The sequence below is a fragment of the Sarcophilus harrisii genome, chromosome 6 (genome assembly GCF_902635505.1).
Source record: "Sarcophilus harrisii chromosome 6, mSarHar1.11, whole genome shotgun sequence".
Lineage (NCBI taxonomy): Eukaryota > Metazoa > Chordata > Mammalia > Dasyuromorphia > Dasyuridae > Sarcophilus > Sarcophilus harrisii.
The window spans coordinates 67170436-67185250 of record NC_045431.1 but is presented as its reverse complement, the minus strand read 5'-3'; the positions used below and the strand labels follow the sequence as shown (position 1 = coordinate 67185250).

General features: G+C 35.7%; 1 protein-coding gene across 3 annotated transcripts in view; it reads left to right on the top strand.

Moving 5' to 3' along the window:
* INPP4B (inositol polyphosphate-4-phosphatase type II B) overlaps nt 1–14815 on the top strand; it is a 767278-nt gene that overhangs the window by 487279 nt on the left and 265184 nt on the right. For all 3 annotated transcript variants that reach the window (XM_031943193.1, XM_031943195.1, XM_031943194.1), the window contains exon 10: nt 12774–12846. In XM_031943193.1, the coding sequence (XP_031799053.1) occupies nt 12774–12846 (73 nt within the window). The remainder of the gene's footprint in view (nt 1–12773; nt 12847–14815) is intronic.

The window sequence follows — 14815 nt, the reverse complement described above, 5'->3', positions numbered from 1 at the left end:
TGATTTGTAATTTTACCCATTCATTCATTCTTTAGGATGGGATAATTTAGTTTCCGATTTCTTTTTGGTCTATTTTCTTCTGGTCCTTCATTGAATGTAATTTTTATTGCATCATGATCTGAAAAAAATGCATCTTCTATTTCTGTCTTTCTGTATTTGATTCTGAGGTCTTTATGTTTATATATATGGTCAATTTTTGTATAGGTTCCATGAACTGCTGAGAAGAAAATTTATTCCTTTCTGTCTCCATTCAATTTTCTCCTAAGATAGATCTATCATATCTAGTTTTTCTAGTATTCTATTTACCTCTTTATTTTGTGATTTGATTTATCTAATTCTGAGAGAGCAAGGTTGAGAGCCCCCATTATTATAGTTTTGCTGTCTATTTATTCTTGCAACTCTCTTAACTTCTTTATGGATTTAGATGTTTAATATTGATATTGCTTTATTATCTATTGTACCCTTTAGCAAGATATAGTTTCCTTTCTTATCTCTTCTAATTAGATCAATTTTTGTTTTTGCTTGATCTGAGATCAAGATGGCTACCGCCACTTTTTTTTTACTTCACCTGAAACATAAGAGATTATGCTCCAGGCTTTTACCTTTACTCTGTATGTATCTCTCTGCTTTAAATGTGCTTCTTGTAAACAATATATTGTAGGGTTCTGGCTTTTAATCCAGTCTGATATCCGTTCATTTTATGGGAGAGTTTACCCCATTCATATTTACTACTGATTCTGTATTTCCTGCTATTACATTAACCCCAAATTATACTTTTCTCTTTCCTTTTCCCTTTTCTCTCCGACCCAGTATTTTACTTATGAGTAGTACTTGCCTCAAGTGGTCTTCCCCCTTTAGAGACCCTCCCCCTTTCTTATACCTTTCCCCTAATATTTCTCTTTTCCCTTCTATTTAGCCTACCCCTTCCCCTTTTTTCCCTTTTTCCTCCCACCTTTCTATAAGATGAGAGATGTTTCTTGGTGAAACCAAATATATCTAATATTCTTTCCGTTGGGCCAAATCTGATGAAAGTAAGATTGATAAAATATCTGTCACCCTCTCTTTTTTCCCCTCATTTAAAATGTTTTCTTTGTCTCTTCTTGAGATGTAATTTCCCTCATTTTACCTCCACTTTCCCCTCTTTTTTCTGTTACAATCCCCTTTCCATCTCTAGTTTCTTTTTTATATTATAATAGTAAAATCAGATTATACATGAATTCTCAATATAACCATAACCATAACAGAAATACAGTTCTCAAGAGTTTTTTTTTCTTTTTACCTTTTTATGCTTCTCTTGAGTTCTATAGTTTGAAGTCAAATTTTTTGATTAGCTCTGTCTTTTTATCAAAAATAAATGGAATTCAGCAGTTTCGTTGAATGTCCATCTTCTTCCCTAAAAGAATATGCTCAGTTTATCAGGGAAATTTATTCTTGGCTGCATTCCAAGTTCCTTCACCTTTCAGAATATTAAATTCCAGGTCCTTCAATCCTTTAAAATGGAAGCTGCTAGGTCCTAAGTAAACTTTATTGTGGCTCCTCTTTTTGAATTGTTTCTTTCTGGCTGTTTGTAATATTTTTCCTTGGTCCAAGAGTTCTCAAATTTCCTTGGGGTTTTAATTTGGGGGTCTCTTTCAGGAAGCATTTGGTGAATTCTTTCAATGGTCATTTTACCTGATAGCTGAACAGTTCTCTTTGATGATTTCCTAAAAGGTAGTGTCCAGGCTCTTTTTTTCATCATGTATTTCAGGGAGTTCAATAATTCTTAGACTGTCTCTCCTAGATCTATTTTCCAGGTCAGTTGTTTTCCCAATTAGGTATTTTACATTTTTAAAATATTTTTTCATTTTTTTTTCGTTTTGCTTGACTGATTCTTGTTGTCTCATGGAGTCATTTGTTTCCATTTGTTCAATTCTAATTTTTAGGGAATTATTTTCTTGCCTTGACATCTTAAAGTCTAAGAGTTGTTTTTCCCCCATCCTTCTGATATTTTCAGCTCTGTTCAAATCATCCTTTCATATGCTATTATAACTACCTATGTACCTAAGCCCCCTCTCTACCCCCCCCTTCCCTCCTTCTCTCTCTCTTTTTCCCCTTCCTTTCTCTCTGTCTCTGTCAGTCTCTGTCTCTGTCTCTGTCTCTGTCTCTCTCTCTCTCTCTTTCTCTCTCTCTCTTTGACTCTCTGACTTCCTCTGACTCTCTCCCTCATCTCATTCCCCCCTCTCTTTTTCCCTCCCTCCCTCTCTTTCTGTCTTTGGCTCTCTTTTGCCTATTTACTTCTTAAAACAAAGTTCTTTTTACTAGCTTCTTTCCCTTTCTTATCTATTGAAATGTTGATGATTGTGGGTAGCTTTTAAGTGGGATTTGGCATCAGGAGACCTGATATGATTGCTAGCTCTTTGAGTCATTACATGTGTAAGACATTACATGTGTAAGATTGTGTCAGTTAATTCAATTTTCTGAGTCTTACTTTATTTGCAAAATAAAAGCAATGGACTGGATGATCTTGAACCTTCCTTCTAGCTCTGAACCCTGTAAACTTTTATGGGTATAGGTGGGTAGAAGCAGCAGTCAGTGTGCAGAACTGACCTGTGTCTGAGTTGGTAAGGATAGAGATGAGTGGGGTTGAAAATGGAGCAGAAGGCCAATGGCAGAATAAGTTCCCTCTAAATTCTAATCTCATCCCAAGACCTTTCTTAACCACTTGGCCCATATGGCCCACTGCCCAGAATAAGCTATGACTCCCTTCACCTGACCCCCCCTTCCCCCTTTGAGAGCCAGTGAATGCTCCATTGTGCCATTTTGCAGAATGAGAGCATGAATGTGAAATGATCATTCCTTTCTTTGACCTATATCCTCAAAGACCCAACTGCACAGTACTAGAAACAAGAAGTATCTGAGTTATTATTCACTCATGCTGCTATCAGGCCACAGGCGAAAAGCTTGACAGAGATAAGACTTGACCCTCATCATGCTGAGAGAAGAGCCTAAGCACAAGACTACCACTTGGCTGAGGTGTTTCATGTTTCAAACCTTTACTTTTTGCTACTTAAAAAAAGACGAAGATTATAATTTCTCTTATGAGCCATATGAATATCCAAATTTGTATAGAGAAAAATGTATATCACTGTAGTGTTTCATGTTTCAAACCTTTACCTTTTGGTACTTAAAAAAAGACGAAGATTATAATTTCTCTTATGAGCCATATAAATATCCAAATTTGTATAGAGAAAAATGTATATCACTGTACTAAATGCACATGGTTTTTAAGATGCTGTCTATTTTCTCAACAGTATTTTATTTCTCCAATTACCTGTGAAGATAATTTTCAGCATTCATTTTTATAAGAATTAGTTTTTCAAATTTTTTCTCCCTCCCTCTCTTAGCTCCCCTCTTCCCAAGACAGCAAAAAATCTGATGTAGATTATGCATCTTTAATCATTTTAATCATATTTCCATTTTTGTCATATTTAGAGGCAGTTTTGGAAAAAAGGTGTCATCACTGGGTAAGATACCTGTGGTATAGCATATAATAAAAGGCAGTATTCAAAATAGATAGTGTGGGATTCCAGGACTCAAAAGACCTGGGTTCAAATTCCACTTGCAACATCAACCAGCTTTGTTACAAAAGGCAAGTCATTTACTTTTCCCAGTCTTCCTTTTCATTTGTTACATGAGTCTAATAATAACTGGGCTACATACATCAATCATGAAGCCCAAAGGTGTTAATTTATGTAAAGTGCTTAGCAAAATTTAAGTCACTTTATAAATATCAGTAGTGATTGCATAGAAATGTCAATCTCTATGGCAGTTTTCAAAATAGTCTGCTACCATTTTCTCCTAAGCATCAACTCAAGTATAGTTAATTAATATTAATAATATTACAAAATAATAACTTAAAAACTAATAGTAGTAGTACTACTAGTAGTGCTAAAAATAGCACTGCTAGTGAAGTTAAGTATTTAATTTATGTAAATAAGAAAAAAAATTGAAAATACTCAATCTTCCCTTGTCAGGCATTTCCAGTTGCTCACCTAGTCCTTTGATTAGAAACAGTGCCTCTGTTTTGACTCCCTTTCTGTCACACTCAACTAGTCCCTTCTAAACTTAGCAACTTTCATTTTGTAAGACAGAACAGTACTTAGTAAAGGACAGGTAGGGCTTTGCCCCGCTCCCCTGGCACAAAGGGATGGGGCACTCCAGTTCTTCCTGGGGGTGGTGCACATATTGCCTATGTATCCTTCAAAGATCTACAGTAACTCTGGAGTCTTATCACCCTGTCTGTCTTTTCCTACTTCATCCCTTTCTAAGCCCCTAACGACACAGACCTACTTGCTATACTTTTCAACCAAACATGTGGCTGTTCCCCCGACCTAAAATGTTCTCCCTCATCACCTCTACCTTTTGGCTTCCTTTGCTTCATCCAAGAAAGCTCAAATCTCACTTCACTTCAGGAAATCTCTCCCCACTCTTTCCCTTTCAAGCTTCCAATCTTGTGTCTTCCCTCCACCATTTACTTCCCTGTTCACTTTCTCTTACATGTACGTAATTATATACATGCTGTCTCCCCATTACAAAGTGAGGTCTTCTATGGCAGGGACAGAGTTTTTTTTTTTTTTTTTTTTTTTTTGCCTTTTTTTTATAATCTCTGTGCTTGGCACAATATCTAGCACATTCTAAGCACTTAATGAATGTATGCTGATTGACAACTCATGCTCCTGAACTCACCTCTCTGCACAGTTAGTTTTCATGAGATCACCTTCCTACACAATTCATTCAGAGTCAAGAATCAATCTGGCTCCTTTTTCAGCTATTTCTAACACCTTTCCCTTTCAATTCCCTTTCTACTATGCTGCTAGACTAATTTCTCCCCCTCTCCCTACCTTTGAAAGTCTATGTCCTATTTCTCCATTATACTCTTTTTATTTGTTAGCATGATACAGGAAAAAAAAAAATCCTCAAATCTCAGTTTCAGATGGTCTAGAGACCATCAAATCCCACTCAAACTTGAATAAGAATCCCCTTTATACCATACTCCAGCAAAAGTCATCCAGCATTTGCTTGTATACCTTTGGTGGGAGTGATCTAAAATCTCTTCAGTTAGTCTAAATTTCGTCATTTAGATAATCATTTAGATAATAATTATATAATCTTTTCACATTTGTGTAGCTCTGATTATTTGGACACTTTCCCCTGATTTTAAGCTTAAATATGCTTCTCTTCAACTTCTATTATTCCCAAATTCTAACCACTGGGGTTAAAGAGAAACAAGTTGTATCTTTCTTTCATGGGACAATCATTTACATGTCAAATGCATGAAAAAATCTTATTAGCTATGTAATCCTGAACAGGTCATTTTATCTCCAGAATCCTAATTTTCCACATCTCTATTATTAGACAGTGTGTTAGAGTGAAAAGGCACCAGATTAGGAATCAGAAGAATTGGATCCAAAATCAAAATTTCAGAAACTTTGTAACTGTTATATTAATCAGGTCACTTCTTGACCCTATCAAAAATATAAAAATGGTTATACTATGTTTATATTAGGTAAAAATATTCATAGATACAGTTCTGATATAAAGAAACAAGTTGGAAGTAGCAAGGAGTTAGACATATCCTTTTTTAAGCCATTAAAAGAAAATCTTTTAGAACCAAAAATTTCCATCTGGAGCACACATTTTCCTTAATAAGTCTTAAAATGGAGTTACTTAGCCAAGGAAATATCTCTGAAAGTTTTTTTTTTTTTAAGGTACGGGTCAAATTTTTAACTACAAATATGTGAACATATACATAAGATATGACATTAAGTAATAAGAGAAGAAAATGGAGAATTAAAGTGCCCACCTTAAAATGAATGGATTATATTAAGGAGTTCATAGAGGATATTTGATGCTACTTATTTTCCCTTAAAGCAAGTAAAATTAAAATCCCCAATTGCATCATTGGAGGAAACTATTTTCATATAAACATTTTTTAAGGGAAGTAAGGATTAAAAGAGAACAAGGACAGAAAGCCAAATTGAACAACATTTGAAATAGTTTTTAAAATTTTTGAAGAGAGAAAGCTATCTATATAATTAAATCAACAATTTTGGGCAAAGACATATAGGAAAACAAAGTCAAAAATAAGCTGAAGCAAGAATTATGATCCGTATTATGAGAAGGTCCACTCTCTCTCACTCTCGATTGGGGATGATTCAGTTGCCCTTTGGCAGATCAATGGAAAAGCTATGTCAGAATGGAGAGTAGGTTCTCCGTTTGGGTGCCTAGGAAGGAGGCAAGTTCTTAAATACCCCTTAGCTACCTTTCACCCCTTTATCATCTCTGCTGTTTTTTGAAGAGGATACAGTAGAGGTGATGAATGTAGATCAGTATTTCTTAGGGCAGGAGACAGTGCTCTGGGAAAAGTCTTTGTTCTTATGTTCTTATTTGTAATGAGAATAGCAACAAAAATGTCTTTCTTCAAAGCAAAAATTCTCAATCTGTGGTCCATACATATATAGTTATGCATTTAAAAAAAAATTGACAACTGTATTTCAACACAATTGGCTTCTTTTATAATTCTCTGTATTTGATATATTTAAAAACATTATTCTGAGATGAAAGAATAACATTCACCACAAGGAAGTCATCTCCAAGGGTCCATAATACAAAAGGGGGTTAAGAACCCTGTATTTAAAGGCTCATTGGCTCATTACACTGATAATTATATTCCACTTCCTGCTTGGTTTCTTTATTTTTCTTGGATTTCCTGCAGAGATGAGTCTGAGGGTTTTTTGTTTATTTTTTTTAAAGATTAATAATATTTAAGAGGCCATTTTCATGACTTCAGAAAAATCACATTTTCAGGGGCAGCTAGTTGGTGCAGTGGATAGAGCCCCAGTCCTGAAGTCAGGAGGATCTGAGTTCAAATTTGGCCTCAAACAAATAACACTTCCTAGCTGTGTGATCCTGGACAAGTCACTTAACCCCAATTGCCTCAACAACAATAAAAAAAAATCACATCTTCTTTCAACCCCCTTTTCCCTCCCAATCATTATGACACCTTTCCACTACTATCACAGAAGTTGTACCTGTCAAGATTTCAGAAATTTTATGTTTCTTCCATTGGTGCTTTTGGATCCTTTTATGCCCCAGAGTGCAGGTCATTTTGAGGTGACATAGACAACATCCTACAGCCTATTTTCTGGCAATTGAACTTTTTCTATAAGAGCTAAACTGGTTCTTGAGCTAGACTCTATTAGCTTCTACCATCATATCCATCATGTGTCTGAGCCTGGTATTCTCTGACAACCTTCCCACTACTTCGTTTTCCTGCTTCCTTTTATCCATTGTCTTCTCTGTTAAATTGTAATAGTCTCCTAAAGGAGAACTTTTCAGGGCTTGAGTTCTACTGCCATAGGCTTTGATAATAACCCAAGTTTATCTTCAAGTAGTAAGGAAGAACAAGAGAAAAACTTTGGGTTTAGAAATGATAATGGTATTTTTGGTCAACTGTCCTGTTGTGAGGAAAAAAATCTGGCTACTTTTATATGCTAAGTGGCCAAGCAAAGACTAAATGGCAGAAAATCTTACACCCCCTTATTTCTGTAACCTGTACTTTATATAAGCCTCTAAATGTAACTAAAAGGGGACTATCCTCTACTGTCTGTTACCTGCCCCTTACTTCCTGCAATTATAATACATCAAATAGATGAAAGGTACTTCATTAAATCCTCCCTTCCCTTCTGTAATCAATCAATAAATCAAAGAATAAACAGGGATTAAACTCCTGCTATGGGCTAGGCTGAAATATCCACACATTTTGAGAAATCCTTTAAATAATATTTCCACCAACAAGAACTGGTAATTCATCTGTAACTTAATAGTTGTAGTTGTTGTCTGGAGTATTAGAGATTAAGTTATTTACACATGAACTCATAATTAGTTTGTACCAGTGGAAAGACTTAAAACTATGTCTTTTTTCCTTCCCAAGTAGCCTTCTGTCCTCTATGGAAGCTGCAAAGGTAGAATCACTTGATATACATGGAAATATTTTGAAAGGGGGAAAATGCTATTTAAATAAAAAACAACAACAACAATAAAACTCAGACATCATTGGAATGTCAGGCTAGCTAGGATACTGGCTTAAAGAAGAATAGAAAAATTAATGTTTATTTCAGCTTAAAGAAACTATTATTATATTAAATTTCTTCTTAAATAGCTCTACTTGGAGACTCTTCCTGTTACATCTTGATCCTCCCGGTAGAACTTTCTAGCCCTTGCTATAAACCTGATCCAAATTATACCCTGTTAATCCCATTACAGTATATCTTGCTGACTGCATACCAACTTACTCTTCATGATCTACTTGGGACATTCATCTGCTGTTTTGAGGAAACTGCCCCAAATCACAATTTCTCTCTGTTTCCTAGTTAAGCAATGTGTGTGTGTGTGTGTGTGTGTGTGTGTGTGTGTGTGTGTGTGTAATTTGATTTTCACAACAGTTCTGTGAGGTGGTGTTTTTTTTTTTTTAATCTCCACTTTACAGGTGAAGAAATTGAGGCTAAGAGATTGTGATTTGTCAAGATGGGATGTCAGCTAGCTAAGGAAGTGCCTGAGACAAGATTTGAATTCAGATCTTCCTTATTCTAAGACCAGCCCTCTGCCACTCTACTTAGCTGCCTTGTGAGGTCATATAGTCAGATAAGCTCAAAAGTTTAGGAGGAGGATGTCCTTGACTGCCATTTTTTATCTTATTTGTATCCCTAATGCTTAACCCAGGGTCTGACACATAGTAGGTACTTAATTCATATTTATTGCCCCTTATTATATGGAAGCCCTTTAAATTTTTTAGCAACATGGAAACAAGTTTATTCTGAACCTCAATGGCCAGAGTAATTAGTAGAAAAAGACAGTTGCAGTGTAGACTGCTTCTTCTGCCCTGAACGTCATCCATCCCTAGGGAAATATTTTTCCATCTACCACCATGATCTGCAATGATATATGAGGACACAATTTATACTACTTGTCCCTGATACAAAAAAAAAATTACTGGTTATGACTTTGAACACAGTGCTGACTCCAGCACTTACACAATCATGAATTTAAACCCAAAGAAACCTCAGGGGTCACCTAGTTCAGCCCCCATGTTTCATAGATGAGGAAAATGAGCCCCAGGCTGGTAAGGGGGCTTGCCAGAGTTACATGGGTTCTAAGCTTTGCAGGTGGGATGTAGACTTGGGTTTTATGACTTGAAAGTCAATGCTTTTTTTCATTGTGTATTGTATCAGATTAGTATATATTTTCCAACAAAGGAAAATCCAAGTTGAAGTATTAGGGGCTGGAGCCTTAGGGATTAATCTTAAGAAGATAAACTATAACCATGGAAGCTTGGTATGGAATAATCATAGAGATGAATCCCTCTGCAAATTTTCTTGGTTATGGTAGCAAAATTTACAAGATATGCTGGAAAACTTATATACAACTGTGTAAATAATAGCAGAGTAGTAGTCGTAATCAATTAATGAATAATATTTGCTGCACAGACAGAAAATCTACACATAAAACAATTCTCAAAAACAATTTTAAAAGCCAGAATATTTGAGAAATATTTATTCAGTCAAGAAGTGACTATTAACTACCACATGCAAAAGTGGGATTGATTCTGAAGAGTACTCCACTTATGGAGTGAATAGTTAGATGGGTTCACTTCTGAAATTCTTTGTAGAGAAAATGACTTGTGATGTAAGAGAATGCCTAATTTAGAAGAGAGAATATTGTCTCTAATGAAAACATAATAATTAGAGGTACTCTCAAGAGGATCAAAATCTGTAGTTAGCTTGTGTACATGAGTCATGGGAACATTGGTCCATAATGCAATATTTAAGGAATGAATATTATGCTCTATAGATCAGTGTCACATTAGCATCCTAAATATTTAACTTTCAATTTTTTTGGAGAGATAATTGCCAGTCTTGTCTTTTTTACTAATGTGATAAAGAATGGAAAGCTGTCCTTCAAGAATGAGTTATTTGACTATTATAACTCTTTACTAAGGATTATAACATGTTGGGAAGGAAAGATTTTTCTGACCCAAAAGAAAGAAAGATCTTCTCTTGGCAGAAAATAGTATCATTTCAGACACAGAATAGAAATTGCCATGTTGAAGACAGCAAGAAAATGACAAGCTGATGTTCAAGGTTGATGTAAGGACATACTAATACTTAGATATGTTATCTCATTAAAATGAATTTTCTCTTTTGAAAGCAAATCATAAAACCTATTCATATCTACCCATACAATACATACTGTGAAACTCTTGTTCAAGTCTTCCCAAACTTCATTTCAGAGGGTTGCCCAGTTCTCCACATGCCTTTTTCATATTTTCTTGACATTAATAAATCAATCAGGAATGTTCATTTAAGTACTTTTACACACCAGTCAGTGTATGCAAGCTTTCTTTCCATCATCACTAATTTTTTGCCTTTTTTCCTGTGCCTAGAGTAGGACAAATCAAAGCCCACAGTAATAACATGTTGGCTTGGAGTATAAAAGCTGTCCCTTGATTATTTACAGATGACACATTTTACACAGCTTTTTCTTTGTAATTCCTAATTTGTGATGTGTTGTGTGCATGTGCCCAGAGCCAATTGTATCTACCAAACCTAGGACAAACAGAATGAGGTGAGGAGGGCAAGGCTCATTTTATTCTGTTTTCTTTTATTCCTAATAGTTTTCCTTACTAGGTGGTAAAAGTTGTCATTTCTAGATTGCTTAAGGTTTGAAAAATGCTGTGGGCACCTTCCAAATTGGATTCCCTTTAAATTCTGCTCCATTGAGCAAGGTACCAGTTGACTATTCAATAAACTCCAGTGGCTTCCTTTTACCTTTAGGATCAAATTTAAATCCTTTGTGTGTAGTTTAAAATCCTTTATAACTTGGATTCTTCCCAGCTTTCCATTCATCTTACATACTCTATGATCCCTTTTCCACTGGCTTTCATCATCTCCTGAATCTAGGAAGTTTCACTTACAGTCCTTCACTCCTGGAATATTCTCTCTTTTATCTGCCTCCTAACTTCCTTGCCTTCCTTTAAATCTTAACTAAAAAATAGCCTTCTGCAAGAAACCTTTCCCAGTACCACTTAAAACACAGAAGGACTTGACATATCAATCGATGCAAAACCTATTATTATTTTTGCAATGAAATAAACATTTTCAACCAGCTTCCATTTTCTTTGTCTTGTGTATTTTTTTTTAAGTTATAGTTCAATAGTTTCAGTTGTTTTCAATTCTTAAATGATCCCATTTGGGGATTTCTTGACAAAGATACTGGAGTGGTTTGCCATTTCCTTCCCCGTCATTTTACAGATGAGGAAACTGAGTCAAAGTTGGTTGAATGATTTGCTTAGGATAGTGTGTCTGAAACTAAATTTGAACCCAGGAAGATGTGTCTTTCTGCTTTCAAGTCAAAGGCTTTATCCACTTTGACACTAAGCCCTAAAAAATATCCACTGATTCAATTGATGCTGCTTGGTCTTTTGAAATATTCTTAAATTCTCCTTCCATGGTATTTCCTCCTGAGATTACTACTAATTCTCTATATTGCTTGTTTGTATGTAGTTATTTGCATTTTATCTCCCATACAGACTATGAATTCCTTAAGGGCAGAGACTCTTTTGTCTTTCTTTGTATCCCTAGTGTTTAGAACAGTGCCTGGCACATGGTAGTAGGTGCTTAATAAATGGTGGTTGATTGATTGAAACAGAAAATTGCCCACTTGGAAATTGAAGCTGTAGGGAATTTGAAGAATTATTTCGCTTGAGATTTTCTACTGAAGTAATTTTCCATCTGGGAAGTTTTTTTCTCAAATAAGTTTGAATTTTTCTCTTTATATTTGGTATATTTATTTGCTAAGTGATTTTATTTTCTGACTGGAGGCGGAGGATAACTCATACAATCAAACAAATACTGGTGGCTGCCTGCATATGGAAATGATAAAGGTCTCTTCTCACTTTCCTGGGGCCAATGAAGTTTTCCTTCACCTGGATGTAGCAAGCTCCCATGTCTAGGAATCAAAGAAAGGCTCAAACTTATAATTCATTTACAAGAAACAGAGGAAATGTCCCTCATTCTGCTGTTTGATTTCCCACCCCCTTCTATTCTCTGCATACACCCAGGTGAGATAAGGCAATCGTGCATGGCCCATTCATCACTAATGACAGGAACATATCATTGCAGAGATGATCTCATATTTTAATAGTGTCCTTCTCAACGAACATCTCTGTAGATCGTTTTGTCAGTGACATGTTACTGGCTTAGGTCCTTTTGCCCTTGATAATCATGTATCACCACCTACTTTATTCTCTGTTTAAAGATGCATTTGCTGTAAATCAAAGGGAACTGTCTGCTGTTGGTCTGAAAGCAGCCCAGCTGAAAGAAACCCCTCCGAAACCATTCAGCTTGTCACAAATGATTTTCTAGCCTGCCTTAGCGCAGTTAGGAGTGTGCATCTCTAGCATGTTTGGGACAATAATTCACGTTTTGCTATCTTTTGTAAACATTCTTTGGCTAGGAAGAGGATGTAGCCTGTGATTAAATAATGCAACTCTGTTGCATGGAAGAAATGTAAATCAATAATTAAAACCAAATGAGCTGAACAAAATGGGTAGGGCTGGAAAGAAAAGTTGTCAGGAGGGTTTGAGCCAAAGTGTCCCCAGGCAACATAAACTGTCTTCTAGTCTCTTGGTATTTGTCTGCTTGTTTTCAAAGCTCCAATTCCCTTTTCTTTTCCAGTCCGCATTGGCGTGTGAGTCCATTGCCCCAGAAGGCGCAAATGACAAGGACAACTTACCTTTCTTAAATGCAGGTATGTGTCACAGTTTTGGAGATCCGGATTGGAACTCCCTTCTACTCCTCCACCTCTCATCCAGATATTACTTTATAGGGATCTTGACTACATTCTGCATTTACTTATTTGTGTGCATGTCAATTTTTCACAAAAGAATATGTTCCTTGTTACATAGTAGGTACTCACTAAAGTCCTGATGAATTTAAATGAATTCTAAATAGGCTCTGAGAGTATGTGGAAAATTCTGAAAGGAGCCATTTAGGTTTATGATTTCGAAACATTGAAAACTAGATTTTCAAAAAAAATAACTATCTTTTTAAAATTTACTTTAAATTTCATGGTAGTACCTTTGGAAGTAAAAGAAATATTTTCAGAACAGTGTTATATTTGAAAATTACAATTGAAGAATAATTTTCCTCCCCCTCCCCCCAATTTTAAAACAATGAGATATATTGAACAGATATTTAACAATTCATGTTTTAATGCCATTTAATGCCCTTAAGGAATTCAGTCTACTTCATATAGGACTCCCTCCAAAGACATAAAATGTAACCCACTGATGATTTCTTGGAGGACTTTGTTGAGTTGAGTTTTCCAATTTTTTGATCTCGCCAACCCAGTTAGATGGCTAAGCCTTTTGCAGCCTCCCTCACCTGATCTCCTCTCCCTTAACCTCCCCTACATCATCCATCTATTCTCAATGTATCTGGAACATCCAAGTTATAGGAAGGAGTCACCCTCTCTTCTTGCTTTTGAACTTTGCATACAGTGACTCCTCGGAGGACTTGAATTAATATGGGAGTTGCCAAATCTATTCTTTGTGCTGACATGGAGGAAAATCAAGTGCTCTGTCATTTACTTCCTAAGATCTTCTAAGCCTTACTGTTTGCCTAGTGTCTCAAACTTGAAGACCCCTTTGCATTGTTTTCTAAATGAACATTGATTCATATAACTGAAAAACACCTAGGTCTCCCATCTTCTTGACCATTGAACCACTAAAATTTCCCATTTGCCCAGCACCTGAACCTGGTGATATATATTGTCTCCTCAATTAGAGTATGACGTCCTTGAAAGCAAGAAAGGACTTGATTTCCTCCCCCTTTCCCCCATTTAGAACTATAACCTTTATCACAATGATTGGGGTTATAACTTAAAAAATATAATATTGTATTTCCTCCCAATTATGTTAAAACTTTTTTAACATTTAGATTTCTTTTAATTAAAATTTTGAGTTCCAAATTCTATCCCTCTCTCTTCTCCCCTTTCCCTGAGATGATAATCTGGGTTAAACAGGGACATAACTTAATAAATGTTTTCCATTCATTCATGATAGTATTTTTTGCTCATGAGATAACCACTTATATATCCCATAAAATGTGATTTCTTATTGCCTTTGGAGATTCATTCATTCATTACTTCAATGAGCTTTGTTGTTCAGTCATTTTCAGTTATGTCTAACTCTTTACGACCTCATTTGGGGTTTTCTGGGCAAAATTACTGGAGTGATTTGCCCTTTTCTTCCCTAGCTCATTTGACAGATAAAGAAACTGAAGCAAAGCAGGATTAATTGATTTGCCCAGGATCACCCAGCTATTAAATGTCTGAGGTTGGATTTGAATACAGGAACATGAGTCTTCCTGATTCCCAGCCCTGGGCTCTATATACCCTGCCTCTTAGCTACCCCTAAATACCTACTATAATAACAATAGCTAGCATTTTACATGGATTTTAAAGTTTGCAAGCACTAGCATATATTACCTCATTTGTTCATAAAAAACTCTATGAAATAGCTACCATAATCTCTATAGATTATAAATTACTATAATCTCTATAGTTTAAAAAGCAGAGCCTGATTGATCTGGATTACCTATTGATGACAAGACATGGAACCAGAAGATTGGAGATGACCCTGGATGCAATGAGAGAACCTGGCCTTTTTAAACTAAAGTTTTTAACAGGTCTCCTTTTGATTGAGGCAGTGCTTATT